The sequence below is a fragment of the Ranitomeya variabilis genome, chromosome 5 (genome assembly GCF_051348905.1).
Source record: "Ranitomeya variabilis isolate aRanVar5 chromosome 5, aRanVar5.hap1, whole genome shotgun sequence".
Lineage (NCBI taxonomy): Eukaryota > Metazoa > Chordata > Amphibia > Anura > Dendrobatidae > Ranitomeya > Ranitomeya variabilis.
Genome location: NC_135236.1, coordinates 624,813,628 through 624,831,620, shown reverse-complemented (window position 1 = coordinate 624,831,620; position 17,993 = coordinate 624,813,628). Strand labels below are relative to the sequence as shown.

Here is a 17,993-nt window from a genome sequence, read left to right as displayed (position 1 = left end):
AGATTTTTTTTTTTTTAACATAAGTCTTTATTATGACACAGAAAAGACCAAAACAGTCATGTACATAGAAAACATTCAATAAAATGTCCACGTGACAAATCTAGGGCCACCTTAAACACTTATTCCCACCCTCTTTAGTGGATATTGTCGTATAGCACTTGTTAGATACAAACAATGTTGCAATTTACTGCTTATTACAAGTTTCACCTGTTCTTGAGAAATGGAACAAATTTCTTTTGTACACAGCTTGTTGCCTTGGAGACCGACCACTGCTGCTTGACAGCAGAGCAAGCACAGTGCTTACAAGCTTCATTTATTGCGCTTGTAAGCACTATTTTGAAGCTGGTCAGAATCTGTGGAGCACGCAGTTACCTCCTGATCTTAGCTAAATTCAGAGCAGCGCTTACAAGCTACACAGCAGCAGTGGTCGGTGTGCGAGGCAACCAGCTGTATTCAAAAGAGAATATCTCAAGAACTGCACACTTTGATACACAGTAAACTGCAAATTGCTTATTTATACAAGCTCAAAAAGGAGAAAAGGATGGAGGGCTAGAAATCCATCAGTGCAGGAATGGAAAAATTAGATTGTGATCCTCTTATAAAAGGTGGTATGATGTTTATTTCACAGGGGGATTCCTCCCTCCGGCTCTTTTTCTGCTGCAGTTATGCAGGACTTCCCACTTTGCACTGCCGTCCTCTTTGACCATGTGCTCCCTGCAGTAGATGGAAACCTAAATGATGTCCTGTCTGATACATGCGGATGTTGTGACCCCATTACTCTCTCACTGCAGGCGCTGAATGCAGAGGAAGCTCGTCTTAAACATGTTAAAGAATTGCTGCAAATAGACGAGAGGAAGAGAGCATATAACAGCATATACGAGACCCGGGAGCCTACAGAGGAGGAGATGGAGGCCTACAGAATGAAGAGACCGAGGCCTGATGACCCAATGGCCTCGTTCCTCGGACAGTGATCCCCCGTGTACTTCACAACTAATCGCTTCTTATTCCTGATGCCCAGTCTGTATAGATTGTAATATAAGTGTCCTCTGCGCTGTCATCCACATTATACCGTGTATAATGAGGAGCTGGTTTATATCTCATTAAATAGTCCACATCAATAATGGCTAATTCACTGGTGATGACTGCGGTCAAATTACTTTTGCTTCAGAAATAAATGGTGGGAGTTGTCCAGTGTAGGTAATGGTATTGTCACCTAAATCCCACGTGTGATGAGCATTTATAATCTAGGACACAACAGCTACATCACGTTTTTAAGGTGGACTTAAATCCTGCCCTAGTCTGTGGATGGATAAATGAGCTGCTTCTGCATTCAGCTCAGAGACATTGCCTACAATAAATAATATTTCCATGAGCTTTTCATCCCACGGATATGAACCGTATTTCCGTCACTGACAGGAAGCAGAATTCTTAATAAGCAGAGAATTTAAAACACAATTTACCGTACTTCCAGCCTAAGACGGGACAATCCCTTTTAAAATTATAATTTTCATAGTCTCAGATGAGTTGCCTTAAATTGACCACCTGAATCTACTTGGTCTGTAGTGCTGGCAAGGATCAAATCTCCAACCCATGGCTAATTTACCAGGGAGAGCTTCCCTCTGACCCGCAGCCCAGCAACACTCTGTATTACTGTAGGGTGGCTCTTTAATGATGGCGGCCAACCCTAATGGGCACAACTGGCCACACTCTCTGGTCTTGCAGAAGGTACCTGGTCAACAATGGCATCCACCAAACCACACTACACATCTGGCCGGAGAACAAGCCTTTGAGCTTACAGGTTCTGCCCAGTGTGGGTGGCACAGTTAATGTCTTACCACGATCATGCCACCATAGGGCCTACTTACCATCTATCTCCCCATCATCACTGCCCCCACATGATGGCTCCGACTCTCAGATGCCTACAGGCTTTTATCTCTGGAGGATTAGCTCCCCTACTCACACCTAAATGAGTTTTGATTTGACTTTCACGAAAAAGAAAATTAACTTGAAGTCAGTGCTGTAAAATTCTGATAGAGCGCCGTCATATGTGATAATAGAAGGGGCTGGATGGGGAGAAATCTCCAGTAAAGGAATCGGTCAGGAAAGCGACTGCACTGTTGGGGTAGGTGCATATGGCATCTTGTTCAGGCAGATTCTACCCGGAACCCACCCGAAAAAAAACAATACTGCTGACTACATGTTCTGATTTGTGTCACTTGTAACCACTTCATGGTTCAGAACCCTGAAGTGGTGAAAATAAGAGACCTGTCCATTCTTCTTGACAGTTTCGAGTTAGTTGCGAACCGCAAGGATGAAGGCCAAGCTGCCTCAGGAAAATGCCCTTGCTGTTTGCACATAGCCTTACAAGGGTTTTCTGACCCCAAGTCCATTTACTTTTATATAAACTAATCTGTACTGGATTTATTTGGTTTCTTTCTACCTTTTGCTTTCCCCAGTTTTTTTGTTCAGTGCCTCCATGCCGGCTGTTTACATGTTGCTGTACTTAGGCAGCTTTTCCTTCTCTGCTAGCTCCTATCCCTCTATTATAGTGCCGCTCCTATCCCTCTATTATAGTGCCGCTCCTATCCCTCTGTATTATAGTACCGCTCTTATCCCTTCTGTATTGTAGTACCGCTCCTATCCCTCTGTATTATAGGACCACTCCTATCCCTCTGGATTATAGTACCGCTCTTATCCCTTCTGTATTGTAGTACCGCTCCTATCCCTCTGTATTATAGGACCACTCCTATCCCTCTGTATTATAGTACCGCTCTTATCCCTTCTGTATTGTAGTACCGCTCCTATCCCTCTGTATTATAGGACCACTCCTATCCCTCTGTATTATAGTACCGCTCTTATCCCTTCTGTATTATAGTACCGCTCTTATCCCTCTGTATTATAGGACCGCTCCTATCCCTCGGTATTATAATACCGCTCCTATCACTATACATTATAGTACCGCCCCTGTCACTATACATTATACTACCTTTCCTATCCCAATACATTATAGTACTGCTTCTAACCCTCTGTATTATAGTACCGCTCCCATCCCCGTGTGCTACAATACTACTCATATCCCAATATGTTCTTATAGTACCGCTCCTATCCCAACATATTATAGTCCTGCTAGAATCCATATGTTTTATAGTACCACTCATATCCCAATTTATTATAGTTCCGCTCATATCCGTTTTGTATTGTAGTACTTGTAGCGCCGGCGTCCCTGCACGCTTCTCTCCCCCTGCAGAGATGCCAGCTCACTCACCGCCACGGCCCGAGTCTCACACGCGTTTTCTACTTCAGGATAGTGCCCCCAAAGAAGTGTCCCCAGCCAAGGCACCTGCATATATTTTCCTGTGCAACGTTGTTAGTCTGTTTCCTGCACGCTTGCTAGTTCTCAGGTCCCAGTTTGTACCCGCTTGTGTCTGCCCGTCACTAGCCCTACCGCCGTGTTCTTGCCTTGTTCCTGTCAGTCTTTGCTAGTACCTGCCATGCATGCCAGTCTGTATATCAGCCGGAACCGCCAATCGGACCAGCCCGCACCTGCCAGTGCTTATCTGTATAGCAGCCATACCCATCTGCATCTGTGGTTCCTGCCCTGCCTACCTGTATCAGCTGTACTCTCCTACTGAGTCATCTCGGCTACATATCCCTTGAGGGTCAGTTGCCATTCGTCTGAGGTGGAGTAGCACCTGGTGTCCATCGGGAGCCAAGCTTAACTCCCCCATCAGGGGCTCTAGTGAAGAGTCAGGTGGTCTCGTAGTCGCGCCCCTCCAGCCTCTCGTCAGACTGCGGCACAGTGGTTCCACCTCTCACGTTACAGTATTGTTGTACATTTGTCACATGTATCCAGCTTCATCTCCCAAGTTGATCTATTTGTTTCTTAAAAACTGCACTCTTCCCCCAGTTTCATCTTTTACATCTCTTCCTGCAGCATTTTGTGTGTATGTACATGCACAATTATGGGGTGGTTGAGGAAGGGGGTGCAGGTACACATGCACGTGAATAAGAGTTTGCATATGTTTGAGTATCTGGATAAACAAGTGTGTGGATACATGTATATATGTGTGTGAGGATCTACTCACACATACATATGGATACACACAGAAAGATGTTGCATATGTAAATCTATAAGTTTTACATTGTACATTTATATTGTATACTTAGGTTTTCTGTGATATGACTGGGCACATTTATAATATACACATACATAGATATGTATACATATGTGCAGTCATGGGCGAAAGTGTTGGCACCGTTGAAATTGTTCCTGAAATTGAAGTATTTCTTCCAGAAAATTATGGTAATTAAACATGTTTGGTTATACGCATGATTATTTGCTTTGTGTGTATTGGCACAACATATTAAAAACTAAGAAAAAAAGGAAAATTTAACAACTTCACACAAAACCCTAGCAATGGGCCAGACAAAATTGTCACTTTCTGCTTAATATTTGATGGCACACGGTTTGGAATAAATAATTGCAATAAATTGCTTCCTAAGACCATCAACAAGCTTCTTACACCTCTCAACTATGAAATTTTGACCACTCTTCTGTTGCAAACTACTCCAGTTCTCTCATATTTGAAAGCACCTTCTCCCAACAGCAATTTTAAGCTTTCACAGAAGTTCAATGGGATTTAGACCCGGACTCCTTTCTGGCCACTTCAGAACTCTCCAGCACTTTGTATCCAACCATTTCTGGGTGCTTCTTGAAGTATGTTTTGGGTCATGACTCATTGTCCTGCTAGAAGACCCATGACATAGTACGCAAACCCAGCTTTCCAATACTGAGCACTACAGTGTGACCCAAAGTCGGTTGGTAATCTTCAGATTTCATGATGCTTTGCACACAGTCAAAGCATCCAGTCCTAGAGGCAAAAAGACAACCCAGAAACATTTTTGAACCTTCACAATATTTGACTGTAGGTACTATGTTCTATTTTTGGGGGGAACTAAGGTAATTAGGAAAACAGCACTTCTGGAATTCTGGTGGTGCACAAGTAAGATAACCAAATCCGTCAGCAGTGATGTAGAAATACTTGTCACTCAAATAAGTGTGTTCAAGAACTTATTTATTGAGAAGAAATTCCAGAAGTAAATGAGACGTTGCGGTCAATACCTGACCTTCATCAGCGTTTTGCCAAGTATTTAAAGGGCTCAGATATGGCTTTAAAGAAGGCGATTAATTTTATCACAATAATTCAATGATTACAATAAATAGGAAATAGTGTGATATTGCGTACACTTTTCAATAATATACACTGCTCAAAAAAATAAAAGGAAAACTAAAATCCCACATCTTACTGTAAATATCACTGAATGAAATATTCCAGTTGTAAATCTCTGTTCATTATATAGTGGAATGCGTTGAACAATAAAACATAAAAATTATCAATGTAAATCAAAATTTCTCACGTAGGCCTGGATTTGGAACAATACTCAAAATCAAAGTGGAAAATCAAATTGCAGGCTGATCCAAGTTCAGTGGAAATGCCTCAAAACAAGGAAATGATGCTCCGTAGTGTGTGGCGTCCACGTGCCTGTATGACCTCCCTACAACGCCTGGGCATGCTGCTGATGAGGCGGCAGATGGTCTCCTGAGGGATCTCCTCCCAGACCTGGACTAAAGCATCCACCAACTCCTGGACAGTCTGTGGTGCAATGTGAAGTTGGTGAGTGGTGCAAGACATGATGTTCCAGGTGTGTTCAATCAGATTCAGATCTGGGGAACGGGTGGGCCAGTCCATAGCTTCAATGCCTTAATCTTGCAGGAACTGCTGACACGCTCCAGCCACATGAGGTCTGGCATTGTCCTGTATTAGGAGGAACCCAAGTCCACCGCACCAGCATATGGTCTCACAAGGTGTCTGAGGATCTCATCTCGGTACCTAATGGCAGTCAGGCTACCTCTGGTGAGCACATGGAGGGCTGTGCGGTCCTCCAAAGAAATGCCACCCCGCACCATTACTGACCCACTGCCAAACCGGTCATGCTGAAGGATGCTGCAGGCAGCAGATCGCTCTTTCCCAGGCGTCTCCAGACTCTGTCACGTCTGTCACATGTGCTCAGTGTGAACCTACTTTCATCCGTGAAGAGCACAGGGCACCAGTGGCGAATTTGCCAATCCTGGTGTTCTGTGGCAAATGCCAAGCGTCCTGCACTGTGTTGGGCTGTGAGCACAACCCCAATCTGTGGACATTGGGCACTCAGACCATCCTCATGGAGTCGGTTTCTAACTGTTCGTGCAGACACATGCACATTTGTGGCCTGCTTGAGGTCATTTTGCAGGCCTCTGGCGGTGCGCCTCCTGTTCCTCCTTGCACAAAGGCTGAGGTAGCGGTCCTGCTGCTGGGTTGTTGCCCTCCTGTGGCTCACTCCATATCTCCTGGTGTACTGGCCTGTCTCCTGGTAGCGCCTCCAGCCTCTGGACACTACGCTGACAGACACAGCAAACCTTGCCACAGCTCTCATTGATGTGCCATCCTGGATGAGCTGCACTACCTGAGCCACTTGTGTGGGTTGTAGAGTCCGTCTCGTGCTACCACGAGTGTGAAAGCACAACCAAGATTTAAAACTGACCAAAACATCAGCTAAAAAGCATTGGTACTGAGATGTGGTCTGTGGTCCCCACCTGCAGAACCACTCCTTTGAGTGTCTTGATATTTGCCAATAATTTCCATCTGTTGTCTATTCCATTTGCACAACAGCATGTGAAATTGATTGTCATACAGTGTTGCTTCCTAAGTGGACAGTTTGATTTCACAGAAGTTTGATTTACTTGGAGTTATATTCTGTTGTTTAAGTGTTCCCTTTATTTTTTTGAGCAGTGTATGTTAAACACACACCGACTAGAGTGCATGTTTGAGAAAATGTGATCTCCATAAACGAGTCAAAATCATTGAATTATTTTGTTTCCGTCATTTAGAGCATCAGTGACGTGGCTGCAGAGAATCCAACGATATTAAATGTTCTTAAGACCATTACTAACTGACGCTCAGTGCTCAATTAAGATTTTACTTGCTACAGAGGACGAACATGATGGAGAGGCAGGAATATGACTTTAAAGTTGTGAACATCATGCTTATAGCCAAGGTGAAGCTCTGGAATCTGCTTTGTAGCCAAAAAGAATAGAAATAAGGATTTGGAGAACCACCCGCAAAGGTGTAACATTATACTTGCGGTGCTACCTGAAGGATCTAAAGGGAAGCACACAAATAATTTTCTACAAACACTTCTTAGAGACACCTATGGAGCAGACTCCTTTTTCCATTTTCTCTTGTGATATTTGGGGGTACAGTATTCCTTTGAAATCTGCCGCATGAGGCAAACTTTCATTGCTAAACTGTTGAATTATTGTGACCGTGATAAGATTTTGGAGCTGAATAGGATCCAAAGGCCACTTAAGGTCAAAGTAGAAGATGTATGAATATTTCCTGATTTCTACTTGGAGGCAACAAAACTTTATAATTATGCCATGTCATATCCTGTAAAATTAAAAGTTATTAATCGAATGTCACTTCAAATGAGACCAAAAGATGTAGTCCGTTAGATGGATTATGACTGAACCCTGGATTACCAATTTATCTTGTACAGCTGACACTATCCAGAGCATCCTACTATAGCTGAGAAACAGGAGGCGGTGTGAGCTTACGCTTTCATTGTTCGTAAGTATCTCAGAATCTTTGTTCTCTATGATTAAAATACCATACAAAAATGCTAAATGTGCGGGATCGCACTGTCAGGCGCTAGGTAGCTTCCACCATTCGCGAGCAGTCAACAACTCTAGGGATGGGAATGATTCGGAGCTTTCATCCATCGACAGGCATACATCCACACACACGTTAGTAAGTTTAACCTTTTATTGTAGTAGCGCTCCGAGACCTTCCTGATGGTCCAATAGGAGCCGCAACAGGACCTGAGCATGTGACCCCCGACCTCCAATGGGAGGTCGTCCCATGGGCATGCTTAGTATGAGAAAAGCAGGACTTAGTCCCTGAAAGGCCTGCTCGCTGCTGATCAGTGCTGGCTACAAAGGCAGAGCCTGAAAAGGCAGCAGTAACCAAGAGAACAGTATCAGCTTGAGACAGACCCTGGGACTGACGTCTCCACTGAGCAGGTTCCAATGCGGTTGAAGGAGAATGGGAGACCGCAGTGGACATGGTTCGAAATTCCCCCTGTGCAGCGGCGGGAACTCGACACCTAACGTGGCCCTCCTCCTTGGGCCTTGCTACGTTCAAAGGCTGCAATGAGCAGCGGAGCCCGAATGTGCTCCACAGGTTCCCAGGTTCTGTCCTCTGGGCCATGACCATTCCAGTCCACCAGATAGTACTCTTTGCCACGTACCACCTTGCACCCCAAGATAGAATTTACCTCGTACTCGTCCGTGGACGAACCCAATGTCCCGGCAGATGACTCGGAAAACCGGGACATGTAAACGGGCTTTAAGAGGGACACATGAAAGGTGTCGGTGATACCAAGGCGCAGAGGAAGAGCCAGAAGGTAGACCACAGGGTTAACCTGTTCTAGAACTTTGAAGGGCCCTAAGTAGCCAGGCACAAACTTAGTGGACTCAACTTGCAGCCTGATATTGCGGGCGGAGAGCCATACTAAGTCGCCAAGAGCAAAGGTCGGAGCGGGGTGCCGATGTGCATCGGCGGAGACCATTTTTCTCTCCTTGGAAGCCCGGATGGCATCCTGTATGCGGTCCCAGATGTCCCGTGCTTCCACTGCCCAGTCTGCCACCCTAGAGTCGGCGGAAGACACAGGCATGGGCACAGGAACCCAGGGATGCTGGCTGTAATTAGGGAGGAATGGGGTCTGCCCAGTGGAGTTGGCTACACCGTTGTTCAAGGCAAACTCCGCCCATGGTAGCAGGGATGCCCAGTCATCCTGCCTGGCTGAGACAAAATGTCGTAGGTATGTGACCAGGGTCTGGTTGGCCCTCTCTACCAACCCATTCATCTCGGGATGGTATGCTGAAGAGAGATTCAGCTCAATACTAAGTAGGCGACAAAGCTCTCTCCAGAACCAAGACACAAACTGGGGACCCCAGTCACTGACAATCTTGTCAGGCATACCGTGTAAGCGGAAGACATGTTTGACAAACAATGCTGCCAAGGCCCGTGCAGAAGGTAAATGTGGGAGAGGCACCAAATCCACCACTTTAGAAAAATGATCGGTAACTACCCAAATAACGGTGCAGCTACGGGACTTGGGTAAGCCAACCACAAAGTCCATCCCGACCATCTCCCAGGGCCTATCAGCCACCGGTAGGGGGTAAAGTAGTCCAGCTGGCCGTTGTCAAAAAGCCCTATTCTTGGCGCAGGAGACACACGCCCGAATATAGTCTCCAAAGTCTTGCCCGGGGGCACAGACTCTAGCAACACCGGAGCCACAGTTCTCAGACTCTCAGAGGGGACAATAAACCGAGGCTCCTCCTCCTCTGATGTCACTACGGAGCAGGAGAGAGCGTCGGCATGAACATTCTTCTCCCCAGATAAGAAATTAAGGGTGAAGTGGAACCGGGAGAAGAACAGGGACCATCTAGCCTGGTGAGAATTTAGCCGCTGGGCTGTTTGCAAATAGACCAAATTCTTGTGGTCAGTGTAAACTTGGAAGGATAAGCGAGCCCCCTCCAGGAGGTGTCTCCACTATGAAAAGGCCAACTTCATTGCTAGCAACTCCCTGTCCCCGATGGAATAACTCCTCTCCGCCGGAGTGAAGGTCTTGGAGGAAAAGAAGCAAGGATGCTTTTGACCTTGAGCGTCCTTTTGGAAGAGGACCGCTCCAGCACCGACGGATGAGGCATCCACTTCTATAATGAAGGGCTTATGTACACCGGGACGATGCAGAATGGGAGCGCTAGCAAAATGGGACTTAACAGATAAGAAGGCCTTGGAGACATCCTCCGACCACAATTTGGGATTTGCACCCTTCTTGGTGAGGGCTATCAAGGGAGCTACAAAAGTGAAGAAGTGGGGAGTGAACTGGTGATAATAATTAATGAACCCCATAAAGCACTGCACCGCTTTGAGAGAATGAGGTTCCTGCCAGTCCATTACTGCTTGTAGTTTGGCACGGTCCATAGCTAATCCCCGGGCTGAGATGATATAGCCCAGGAAAGGCAAGGACTCCTGCTCAAACACACACTTCTCCAACTTGGCATAGAGGGAGTTTGCCTGTAGGAGGTCGAAGACTCTGCAAACATCTTTCCGGTGGGAATCTATATCTGGAGAGTAGATGAGAATATCATCCAGATGGACTACCACTGAGGTGGAGAGCATATCCCGGGAGATATTCACAAAGTCTTGGAAGATGGCTGGGGCATTACAGAGCCCAAAGGGCATCACCAGATATTCATAGTGCCCATCCCTGGTATTAAAAGCCGTCTTCCATTCGTCCCCCTCACGGATGCGAATCAAGTTGTAAGCACCCCACAGATCTAGCTTAGTAAATACCCTTGCCCCTCGTAGCCTATCAAAGAGCTCAGAAATCAGTGGCAGAGGGTACTTATTCTTAATGGTAATGGCGTTAAGACCCCTGTAGTCTATGCATGGACGCAGTTCTCCGTTTTTCTTTTGCACGAAGAAGAACCCCGCCCCTGCAGGTGACACAGATTTTCTAATGAATCTTCTTGCCAGATTCTCCTGGATGTATTGTGACTAGCGTTGAGCATTCCGATACCGCAAGTATCGGGTATCGGCCGATACTTGCGGGTATCGGAATTCCGATACCGAGATCCGATACTTTTGTGATATCGGGAATCGGTATCGGGATTAATATCAATGTGTAAAATAAAGAATTAAAATAAAAAATATTGCTATACTCACCTCTCCGACGCAGCCTGCACCTTACCGAGGGAACCGGCAGCCTTCTTTGCTTAAAATGCGCGCGTTTACTGCCTTCCGTGACGTCACGGCTTCCGATTGGTCGCGTGCCGCCCATGTGACGGCGACGCGACAAATCACAACAAGCCGTGACGTAATTTCAGGTCCTGAATGCCTAATTCTAGGCATTCAGGATTTGAAAATTACGTCACGGCTTGTGATTGGTCGCGTGCCGCCCATGTGACCGCGACGCGACCAATCACAACAAGCCGTGACGTAATTTCAGGTCCTGAATGCCTAATTCTAGGCATTCAGGATTTGAAAATTACGTCACGGCTTGTGATTGGTCGCGTCGCGGTCACATGGGCGGCAACAACAAGCCGTGACGTCACGGAAGGCAGTAAACGCGCGCATTTTAAGCAAAGAAGGCTGCCGGTTCCCTCGGTAAGGTGCAGGCTGCGTCGGAGAGGTGAGTATAGCAATATTTTTTATTTTAATTCTTTATTTTACACAGTAATATGGATCCCAGGGCCTGAAGGAGAGTTTCCTCTCCTTCAGACCCTGGGAACCATCAGGGATACCATCCGATACTTGAGTCCCATTGACTTGTATTGGTATCGGGTATCGGATTAGATCCGATACTTTGCCGGTATCGGCCGATACTTTCCGATACCGATACTTTCAAGTATCGGACGGTATCGCTCAACACTAATTGTGACATTGCCTCTGTCTCCGGGAGAGACAGGGGATAGACACGTCCCCGAAGAGGCTCTGCCCATGGCAAGAGGTCAATAGGACAGTCATAGGGGCAGTGAGGCGGAAGAGTCTCTGCAGCTCTCTTGGAGAATACGTCTGCATAAGACCAGTTGTGTTTGGGGAGAAATGTAAGATCTGCGGGTATCTCCGTAGTGGCAACCTGAGCGCACTCCCTCTGACATCTGCCCTCACAAGATTTACTCCATCCCAGAATTCTCCCAGAGGACCACTCTATATGTTGGGAATCTTGTCTCTTCCCTCAGGAATGACAAGAAGGAAAATGATCTCCTGATGTGATGGAGATATAGATAACGTAAATGGGATAGTCTGGTGTGTAATCTGTGAGGGCAATGTCGACCCATTCACCACTCTTACGGTCACTGGTTTGGCTAGCATAGCCAGGGGTATTGCGTGCCGTTGGGCGAAGGCAGAGGACATGAATTTTCCCTCCGCCCCAGAATCCACACAAAGCTCGACCGCAAAAGTGGAAGGGCTAAAGGTAATTGTCCCCTTAAAGGACAATTTGGAGGAAAACGCTGCTGTGTCTAGTGAACCTCCTCCTCCAGTTACTAGATGCGGTCGTTTCCCTGCCGCTGTGGACATTTCTTGGTATAATGTCCTGACTGCTGGCCGATATTACAGGCCATGGGTATTCGAGCAGCCCGAGACTTTGGACCCACTCGAGAAACCTCCATGGCCTCATAGGGATGGAATGCCTGAACTAGAGACTCCAAAGGCTTGGCGAAGGTAGGTGGCAATCGGAACCTCTGCCTACACTGGACTCGCTCCAACCTTCGCTCATTAAAACGGAAGTCAATGAGAGTGGATATAGTTATTAACTCCTCCAGTGTGGCGGGAATCTCCCTAGTGGCCAGGGCGTCCTTTATATGGTCAGCCAGTCCTTTCCAAAACACAGAAATAAGGACTTTATCTGGCCACTCCAGCTCAGATGCCAAAGTCCGGAAGTGGAAGGCAAACTGACTGACCATGGACGAACCCTGTGACAATGCCGGCAGTTGGAGCGCAGAATCATGGGTGACACGAGGACCCATAAAGACTTGTTTCAGTGTGTCCAGGAACCTTGGAGCACTCTGCACCACATGATCGTCACGCTCCCACAGCGGCGCTGCCCACTCCAACGCCCTGCCCGACAGAAGGGATATAATAAATCCCACTATAGTCCTTTCCATGGGAAACCGTCTTGCAAGGATCTCAAGATGTATGGCGCACTGGCTCACGAATCCTCAACACAGCTTACTATCACCAGCAAACTTATCCAGTAACGGGAGACGGGACAATGTCGGAGCAGGAGTGGCCGTGGACAAACTGGCTGCAGCCACGCTGGCAGCCTGAACAGCGACTGCGGTGACATCCAGAGCTGCCAACCTACCCTCCAGCTGATGGATGTACCATTTCAATCGCTGATCGTCCGCCATTACAAGCCAGACCCTGGCGCTAGTGTAATGTTAGGACTGGCGGAGCGCACCAAATAATTAGAATATTAGGTGCGTTCGCAGTCTGGTGTCCACCATGCAGAAAAGACACCTGCTGCTCGGTAATGACAGACTATATGGCGGTATAATGTGAATACACACACGGGTTAGCTTCACCCAGTATGAAGGAAGCGAACCCTGTTGCCTAACAGGGCCGCCGTACCGCACAAAGAGCGCAAGCAAAGAGTCACAGAACTGTGTCCCAAGACTCAGGGAAAGAGTTCCTCTATACCTCTTGCGCTAGACACCACTACTGGGGTGTCAGAGAATAATCAGAACTAAGAATTTACTGCACAAGAGTGCGTGCAGCGCTGCTCTGGCGGAGGCCACTAACCAGCCAAACTTGCGCCAGGAAAGCGCACTATTAGCACACGGCGCCGCACTGGTGGTCACTGTTAACAGATGCAGTATCGTGTGCAGGACAGCACTGTCAGGCGCTTAGGTAGCTTCCACCATTCGCGAGCAGTCAACAACTCTAGGGATGGGAATGATTCAGAACGCACACGCACACACACACACCTACCTTTTATAGTAGTAGCGCTCCGGGACCTTCCTGATGGTCCGATAGGAGCCACAACAGGACCTGAGCATGTGACCCCCGACCTGCAATGGGAGGTCGTACCGTGGGCATGCTCAGTATGAGAATAGCAGGACTTAGTCCCTGAAAGGTTTGCTCGCTGCTGATCAGTGCTGGCTACAAAGGCAGAGCCTGAAAAGGCAGCAGTAACCAAGTGCACAGTATCAGCTTGAGCCAGACCCTGGGACCGACGTCTCCGCTGAGCAGGTTCCACTGCGGCTGGAGGAGAATGGGAGACCGCAGTGGACATGGTTCGAGGTTCCCCCTGTGCAGCGGCAGGAACTCGACACTTAACAGTTGCTCAACTTATATACAGCACTATTTTGCATTAAACTAAAAATACAGGCCACATATTTGGCAGTGTGGTATTTCCGTGACAGGCCTCATATATCTGCGTGCTCCAAGTTTGGCCATTGTAGGCCGGTTTCCCACTTTTTTTCCTGTCTGTTACTCTATTTATATACAGCACTATTTTGCATTCAGAAAATACAGGCCACATATTTGGCATTGCGCTATTTCCGTGACAGGCCTCATATATCTGTGTGCTCCAAGTTTGTGCATTGTAGGCCTGTTTCCCACTTTTTTCCTGTCTGTTACGCTACTTACATACAGCACTATTTTGCATTCAAAAAGTACAGGCCACATATTTGGCAGTGTGGTATTTCCATGACAGGCCTCATATATCTGCGTGCTCAAAGTTTGTGCATTGTAGGCCGGCTTCCCACTTTTTTCCTGTCTGTTACTCTACTTATATACCGCACTATTTTGCATTCAGAAAATACAGGCCACATATTTGGCAGTGTGGTATTTGCGTGACAGGCCTCATATATCTGCGTGCTCCAAGTTTGGGCATTGTAGGTCGGTTTCCCACTTTTTTCCCTGTCTGTTACTCTACTTATATACAGCACTATTTTGCATTCAGAAAATAAAGGCCACATATTTGGCAGTGTGGTATTTCCGTGACAGGCCTCATATATCTGCGTGCTCAAAGTTTGGGCATTGTAGGCCGGTTTCTCACTTTTCTTCCTGTCTGTTACTTAACTTATATACAGCACTATTTTGCATTTAATAAAATACAGGCCAGGCTTGGGCGGTGTTGTACTCTGTCTCTGTATTACGAAGGCGTTTTCTCCCACCAATAAAAGTGGTACTGCCAGAAAGCGAGGAGCCATGTTCACAGTGACCGCCAGAGAGCGAGGCACCGTGCGCTCCATGACCATGAGTACAGCGCACGTTCGCAGTAGAGAGAGACAGTTCATGCTCCGTGTTCAGCTTTGCAAAACAATAATGAAAGGGCACAGAGGAATGACAGAAGACGTTGGTACAGTCAGCAAGATACTCCCTCAGCATTTTCCCAAACACTCCTTGTGAGAGTCCCCCATGCCTCAGGGCCAGGGCGATAGGAGGGTCTGAGAAATCTCTCCCCGAACTTTGTCAGTGTTCCACTGTCTCTGCTGGATTGGAGTTGTGTCTCTCTCACCTGTACTCCTTGCTTAGCCAACAAACTGTGACCTCTTCTGCCAGCGTTTTCAGATGGGAATTTTTTAAATAATTCAGCAAGGGCCCTATGGTCCTCCAACATTGTAGTACACCTGTCTGCCTCTGGAATAAGAGATATAAAGTTCTCCTTGTAGCGTAGGTCTAGAATTAACAACAATCAGTATTGCCTGTCACCTAAAATTTTGATAACGTGAGGGTGATGGGAATGGCAGCTTAACATAAACTCAGAAATGCGTGCAAGACTGCTAACAGTCGATACCTCCATGTCCTCACCAAGAGGACAACTGACCATGGTCTCCTCCTCCTCCCTGTCCTCAGGCCTCCACGACTTTTGACAAACCTCAGTAATATCATTGTAAATACATCACTGTAAATACATTCCCCTGTAGTTTTTTCTCCCCCACCTCATTGTAGATTGTAAGTTGTCACGTGCAGGTTTTTTTGGGGGGTTTAATTATTGTTATCGTTGTTACTTAGTGTAGATTGTAAGCTGTCACAAGCAGGGTAGTTTGATTTCTGTTTAATTATTGTATTATTGTTATCGTTGTTTGTTATGGTTCTCAATGGCAAGAGAACATAGCCCAGCAAACATAAGTACTAGCTCTTGGAAGGATGGAAACTAAACTGACCATGAACTAAACCTGCCGCACAACTAACAGTAGCCGGGTAGCGTTGCCTACGTTTTTTATCCCTAGACGCCCAGCGCCGGCCGGAGGACTAACTAATCCTGGCAGAGGAAAATATAGTCCTGGCTCACCTCTAGAGAAATTTCCCCGATAGGCAGACAGAGGCCCCCACATATATTGGCGGTGATTTTAGATGAAATGACAAACGTAGTATGAAAATAGGTTTAGCAAAATTGAGGTCCGCTTACTAGATAGCAGGAAGACAGAAAGGGCACTTTCATGGTCAGCTGAAAACCCTATCAAAACGCCATCCTGAAATTACTTTAAGACTCTAGTATTAACTCATAACATCAGAGTGGCAATTTCAGATCACAAGAGCTTTCCAGACACAGAAACGAAACTACAGCTGTGAACTGGAACAAAATGCAAAAACAAACGAGGACTAAAGTCCAACTTAGCTGGGAGTTGTCTAGCAGCAGGAACATGCACAGAAAGGCTTCTGATTACAATGTTGACCGGCATGGAAGTGACAGAGGAGCAAGGTTAAATAGCGACTCCCACATCCTGATGGAAACAGGTGAACAGAGGGGATGATGCACACCAGTTAAATTCCACCAGTGGCCACCGGGGGAGCCCAAAATCCAATTTCACAACAGTTGTTACTTAGGACTGTTGTGTTTGAAACTGTAAATATGTTGATGCTATACAAATAACTATAAATATTAATATTAGAACATAGAGAAGCAGGATGGAGATGTGAATTATGGCATCATTGACGATCACCATCTTGGTGAATTCCTCAAAGATTTGGAGGATGGTACATATGTCTGACATCCATGTCCACTCCTGAGATCTTATGTGTGAAGTCAGAACTGAATACCGACGGCCTTGTTGATGCTTGTAGTCTACAAATGCCTTCTTCTACTCACAAATCCTTTCCAAAATATGCAGTGTAGAGTTCCAATGCATGGGGAGCACAGGACACATCAGTGGGTGAGCCAGAAGCTGCAAGTCCTGCAGAATCACGGCAAGGGCGGATGAAGCTCTAGCTGACTTTTCTAAAATGAGTATGCAGAGCCTCATACTTTTCCTAGCAGATCTGGCACCTCCGTGTCGCTTTTCTGAAAACGTTCAACAATGAGGTTAAGCACATGGGCCAGGCATGGCACGTGTGTGAGCTTGCCTCGACACAGAGCAGCCACCAGGTTCCAGCCATTGTCACACATGACCATGTCTGGCTGTAGGTTGAGCGGTGTCAGCCACAGATCTGCCTGCTCTTTCAAATCTGTCCACAACTCTTCATCATTGTGCCGCTTGTCACAGCATATTACCTTCAGGTAATAGCAGCAACTGTAGACTGTGGGGGCAACCCAGGTTGACGTAGGGCCTGCAATACTTGGGGTTTGGAGGACGTGCACCATCCCAAGGTCGGACTGGGTCCCGGCTCCACTATGTTAATCCAGTGTGCTGTTAGTGAGATGTACCATCCCTGAACACAAGCACTTGTCCACGTGTCTGTGGTTAGGTGTACTTTCCCAATAACAGCATTGTGGAGGGCATGGGTAATGTTGTGGGACACGTGCTGGCTTGTGTGATGTCGTGACGGCAGACCCGGTAAAATTGTGGCAGCTGGGTAACGAGTACCTTGTGATGGTCACCGCCATCAGGTTGCGGAAAGCTTACGTCTCCCACGGGCCTAAAATGCAACATTTCCAGGGCAAGCAGACGACAAATGTGTGAATTTAGTACTGTGGCGTTGGCTGCGTATTTCGGCTTACGTTCCAAGGACTGTTGTATGGACAATTGAACGCTGCGCTGGGACAAGGATGTGGACGTGCTTGCTGATGGTGCTATTTCAGTTTGTGTGCAACTGCAGATGCAGGGCATGAGGCATCTTAAAATGCACCATGGGCAGTGGATTGGCTTGCATGCACAACATCGGAAAAAGCAGTGGTATCAAACGCAGACACTGTTTATGGAGCCTTGTGTTCAACCAACAAAGTCAGGTGCTTTGCTGCCATGTGCCTGATCATGCTTGTGGTGGTTAGGATGGGATTTTTGCTACCCCTGCTGCTGCGGGCCTGGCTGTTGGTGCAAATGGCCTTCTGGGGGTTATTGGCAGAGTCTTTAAAAATCAACCAGGCTGTTACAGGGACATTCAGTGTCTCCCTCTCCCACACCACTTCCTCACTTCAACCCTGGTCTTTCGGTG

The 17,993-nt window shown here is 46.9% G+C and overlaps 1 protein-coding gene across 1 annotated transcript in view; it reads left to right on the top strand.

Moving 5' to 3' along the window:
- The window catches only part of SLU7 (spliceosome associated SLU7), a 43,224-nt gene extending 39,548 nt beyond the window's left edge, over positions 1 to 3,676 (top strand). Inside the window, exon 16 of the mRNA XM_077266123.1 lies at positions 792 to 3,676. Coding sequence (XP_077122238.1) covers positions 792 to 971 — 180 coding nt within the window. The 3' untranslated portion in view covers positions 972 to 3,676. The remainder of the gene's footprint in view (positions 1 to 791) is intronic.
- The last annotated feature ends 14,317 nt before the right edge of the window (positions 3,677 to 17,993 follow it).